The 5,451-nt window shown below is 36.3% G+C and overlaps 1 protein-coding gene across 1 annotated transcript; it reads left to right on the top strand.

Moving 5' to 3' along the window:
* The first annotated feature begins 2,108 nt into the window (after positions 1–2,108).
* LOC131038871 (pentatricopeptide repeat-containing protein At5g64320, mitochondrial) lies at positions 2,109–4,935 on the top strand. Its single transcript, XM_057971425.2, has 2 exons — positions 2,109–2,305; positions 2,570–4,935. The coding sequence occupies exon 2, from the start codon at positions 2,584–2,586 to the stop codon at positions 4,888–4,890; it is 2,307 nt and encodes a 768-aa protein (XP_057827408.2). The 5' UTR covers positions 2,109–2,305; positions 2,570–2,583; the 3' UTR covers positions 4,891–4,935.
* Positions 4,936–5,451: the final 516 nt, after the last annotated feature.

Below are 5,451 nucleotides of genomic sequence, written 5' to 3'. Positions count from 1 at the left end.
TTTGTGAAAAATAGGGGCCTTCGACACACGATTCACTTCCAAAGACAAGCCGCACCACTTTGTTAGCTGGATCACAAGATATTAGCTCAAATAAATCAGATATGAAACCCTATATGCAAACCAAAATGATGAAAAAAATTTGAAAAATGCAAACTGAACACAGACGTGATTCAACAACACATACGCATTTTAATACCCCACATACACATATCTGCAAAAAGCAAAACGAAAAAATCCTGCAGAATACAGACACGGTTCATATGTGCTTAGATTTCACAGACACGATTATATTCCCCACATATGTGCCTATAATGAAAGCCTGCAATCTGGAAAATAAAAATACTGCCGAAAATAGAGACGCGATTCAGAGATTCACAGATGTGACCGAAAATAAAAAATGTGGTTCCAAAATGTGCAGACGTGAAAAGTTGAAATGTTGTCGGAAATGTAAGATCTGCAACAAAAGATGTTAAATGCAAAAGGGACAAGAGTCCCACTGGGCGTGCCAAAATGTGTATGGTGAAAAGTGGATAATGGAAACAACAATATTGAAAGACTAAATGAATTCAACCACAAAACCCTAGCCTAACAACAACAAAGATCCACCATAACATATGAAGATTACTTAAGACAATGCAAATTAACAAAATAAAAAAGATTATACCATCACATGTCCATTAGGGTTTGAATCTCCATTCTTCCTATCTCCATTGATCTTGCTTGATATATTTTCTCTCAGATTTTATGTGTGCACAAGAGCTCAACACAGAACGAAAATGTGGTTGATAGCTTGATTGCAAAAGGACTTGATTGCATAAGATTGATAAAAACGCTTGTGAGGATCAATAATGAAGGAGAGTATCATCTTATTTAGAAGACACTATAAGAAATGAAGGGATAAGATTGAGAGGTGTAAAGATAAATGGTCGGCTAGGATTAAAGGGTAGGTAGAGGAAATAAGAAAATAATGAGAGGGTAGGTAACACAGGAATTAAGAGATGAATGACATGTGTCATGGGTAGAAAAGGCTAATGAATTAAACAAATAAGATTTATTTAATTAATAGAAGAAATGAGATCAATTAAATAAATAAAAGTATTTATTTAATTTAGAAAAAAAGACAATTTAAATAAATAAAAGCATTTATTTAAATGAGAAATGAGGCTAGAAAATGATAAATGAATTAATTAAATAAATAAGAATTTATTTAATTAATAGAAGGATGGTCACAACCCACTAACCGTTGTTTTTCTTTTGCCCCCAACTTTTACTGATGGGATTGTTAGCTAGCTAAACTCTAGAAAGTTTCCTCCATTGGCTCTTACTCTTTCTCTTGCTTGAGTCACTGCTAAAAATAAAGATGATAATTGCAAAAATGGTAATGATTGTTGGGACATTCCCTTGGGCACTTCAAAACCCATTGATATATAGGGCAAATGGACTGGCCAAGGCCCACCTCCTCCCTCTCTCTTACTCTTGCTACATAAGGCTTGTAGTGATTCTAATGTTATTTTTTAATCTAGATTGTAATTTGGTTTAAACTTTTAAGGTGTGACTACTTCCACCCACCTTTTTTAATAGCTAACTTTGCACACCCTAAGATTGTGAGCATTACATTGAATTTTTTTAAAAAAAAATTGGTTGTTTTCATATGTGACTTAAGTACTTATAGCTCTTGTTTTGGCTTCTAGGTAGTTACAATGAACATTGTGGGATTCATTATGCACATAGGTAAAAAATGTGGTCATTTTGAGTGGATGTCCCATACATATTCCATATTGCCTCATTAGCCGTTCATTTTGACCAACAAAAAATCAGATCCAATACTTTTGCACAAATGCCCCAGTAATCGTGCACTATTGGTACCAATAAAGTTGCACAATTGATCTAGTTATTAACATTTTTTCCAACTACTGAATATACTAATGGATGCATATTAACTCACTAAATAATTTTTTAATAAACTTTTAATTAACAAAATTCAATGAATGATAATTGAAACTTAAACCCTTCCCCTATATATATAACACTATCTATTAAATAGTAATATATACACTATTCAAACATTCAAATATTGTAACAACTAACAAGAAAATCATAATCTATTACCATCCAACTATTTTACTTCTCAAACTTTTAAAGGTGTGCCTTATGCCAGTCATAAGCTTTCAGTCGTCATCAATGCACTCATTGCAAATGATATTTGCACTGAGCGAACTCTGTTAACAGATCCTTGAGATTTAAGAGGGAGAAGCTTCACAGCGAGAAATTGCGAGGAAGGTTACATAAACACGATTTTGACGCAGTGAGTTTTTTCTTCCTACTTTCTTGGACTGAAAGGAATATTTGCATGTTATTTATAGCTACGAATAAAATCTGCACCTCAGAGGGGTCGAATAAACTCAAACCAAATTTGATTTCTAATAATTTAGAATGGATGTTTACTTACTATTTTTAGCAAAAAATGAAATTGTTTCATTTTTGTTTGGAAATGGAAGAATAAAGCAGAAAGATAAACGCTTGGATTGGTTTTGATCAGAGTTTAATTTGTTGATGAATGTAAATGAAGTGGGCTGATAGAAAATGATGATCTTTAGACACACATACATATGTAGATTGAATCCCTCGAAACCATGTAACCACTTTGCCAATATAACCCTGTTCAATGTATTCACGTACATATGTAGAGGCAACCCCTCCATGCCATGCATCCACCTTGTTCAAACACCCATCTTCAGTCTATACACATGCCATTTTCCTTTCTCCTCCTATACCCCATTGACTGCATCAGAAAACCAGGTGGCAGAGGAAGGACGATTAAGACAGGGTTCAAGCAAACGGGAAAGGCTGCCAAGGCCACTAGGGTTTCAAGAGCTTGCTGAGACTATAAATGGTCTTACACCCTTGAGGCTATTGAGTTTGTTGGAGTTACCTCTTGACACATCTACTACTCTGAATGCCTTCAATTGGGCATCCAGACAAAAGGGGTACACCCACAATACTGCGACCTACCATGCCATAATAAGGAAAATGGGATATGCAGGGCAGTTTGAAGAGGTTCACAGGCTTTTAAGGCAAATGAAGGCTGAAGGGTGCGTCTGTCAAGAATGGACCTTTATCTTGGTAATGCAATGCTATGCAAAAGCTCAATTACCAGGTCAGGCTGCTCGTGTTCTTAATTTAATGAGCGAATTCAACTGCGAGCCTTCAGTGAAGTCATTCAATGTGTTGCTTGACATCCTGGTTTCACAGAATTGTCACCAAATGGCACAGTCTGTTTATTACAGCATGCTTAGTGCTGGGGTTTCTCCTACTGTTTTCACTTTTGGCACCATCATAAAGGCCTTTTGCAGAATGAAACAGGTAGAGTTTGCTTGCCGCTTGCTCCATGAAATGCCCAAACACGGCTGTGTTCCTAACACCATTATATATTATACCCTCATAGATACTCTTTGTAAGGATAATAGAGCAAGGGAGGCGCTTAAAATTTTACATGAGATGCTTTTGATGGGGTGCACGCCTGATGTTTTCACTTACAATAATATCATTGATGGTTTCTGTAAGTCTGGAGAGATTTCTGAGGCTAGAAACCTATTTCATAAAATGTTGCTTCGTGGCTGCAGTCCAAATGTATTTACTTACAATATACTGATCAATGGACTATGCAAAAATGGTCAAGTGGATGAAGCTAGAATTGTTCTAGATTACATGTCTAAAAATGGTTTACAACCTAATATTGCTATTTACAACATGTTAATTGATGGGCTACTGAAGGAAGACAGAGTGAAAGAAGCTAGGGAATTTTTAAATGAAAAAATGGTGCAAAATGGATGTGAACCAAATGTTTTTACATACAGTATTTTGATTCGTGGGCTTTGCAAGGAGGGAAATTCCATAAAAGCTTATCAGCTCTTTGATGAGATGACAAGTAAGGGATGTTTTCCAAATGTTGCTACCTACACAACGCTCATTCATGGTCTGTGTAAAGAGGCAAGAATGGAGGATGTTGATAAGGTTTTGGAAGAAATGTCTAGTAGGGGTGTTGCTATGAATGTACGAACATACAACACAGTCATCCATGTTCTATGCAAAGAGGGTAAAATGGTTAGAGCAGTTGATTTAATGAATAGAATGTCAAGACAGGGCTGTACCCCTGACATAACCACATTTAACTCGTTTATTTTTGGTCTATGCAAAGAAGGCAGAATAGGTGAGACCTTGAAGGTTTTCAACCACTTGTTACCGCAGGGCATAGTTCCAAATATAGTCACTTATAATACTTTGATCAATGGGTTGGTGCAGGAAGGTGACACTGAGAAGGCCTTGGAGCTAATAAATGAAATGGCATTAGTAGGATGTGTTCCAAATGTTATTACTTACAACACATTGATAAAAGGATTCTGCAAGGCCAGTGACACTGAGAAGGGCTTGGATCTGTTTCAAGAAATGCTGTGGAAGGGAGTCACCCCCAACACTCATACATACAATGTTTTGATTGATGGGCTCTGCAATGCGGATAAATCATCTGATGCAAGAAAGCTTTTTAAGGAGATGTGTCATAGAGGATGTACTCCAGACAGCATTACCTATAACACTCTCATTAAAGGCCATTGCAAAGAGGGCAGAATATCAGAAGCTAAGGAGCTTTTTGACAAAATGCATGTAGAAGGTATCACACGTGACATTATAACTTACAACACACTGATAGGGTGGCTTTGCAAGGCACTTTTGGTGAATGAGGCTACCAGCTTTCTCATTAGAGCAGTTGATGATGAAGGGCTTGTCCCTGATGCTTTCACATGGAACCCGCTTGTCAATTCTCTTCTGAAAGAAAATGATTGTTGGCAACAAGAAATGTTACAAAAGTTCACTGCAGCCCTTGTAATTTGAAGGAATTTGAAAATTCTATAAAACTTTGAAGCATATTTTTGTTCATTCTTAAATGGCCTTTCTTGCATCAGAAGTTAACAAATATTTCTAAGGATTGCCAACTCTCCTTTTCTAATAGGCTCATTTCTTGGCAGCATATAATGAATATTTTCCCTCAAAAACATGAAGTAAAAATCTATTCGGGTCAGATATCTATCATTTGCTTGACACTGAAACTTGGGATCTTACAGTGGCCAGACAAATTAATTTTGCTACAGGCTTGCATTGTGTTATAAGTTAAATTTTAGTTGTACGGAAGTTGGCAAGTTCAGGCTTGCCAGTGGCCTTGGTCACGAGGCCAAAACATGGAATACAAACTGATTTCTCAGGAATCTGATCATTTCCTAATTTTTTCACTGCCAAAATCACGAGTTTTGCATAAAATTTGATGAAACAATTTTCTGGTGATTTCTCTGGAGTAAATGATGATTTTTATCCAATTAAACAATGGAAAAATGACATATTCCTCATCTTTGGCAATATACTGCAAGAAATCGAACCCTAATCCTTTTTTCCCCCTTT

Source organism: Cryptomeria japonica, chromosome 9 (assembly GCF_030272615.1).
Source record: "Cryptomeria japonica chromosome 9, Sugi_1.0, whole genome shotgun sequence".
In the NCBI taxonomy this organism is placed as follows: domain Eukaryota; kingdom Viridiplantae; phylum Streptophyta; class Pinopsida; order Cupressales; family Cupressaceae; genus Cryptomeria; species Cryptomeria japonica.
Note: the sequence above shows the minus strand (reverse complement) of the source record. Positions and strands in the feature narration are given on the sequence as shown.

Coding starts and splice junctions, on each gene's coding strand:
- LOC131038871 (XM_057971425.2), top strand. CDS start 2,584: ATGATGATCTTTAGACACACATACATATGTAGATTGAATCCCTCGAAA.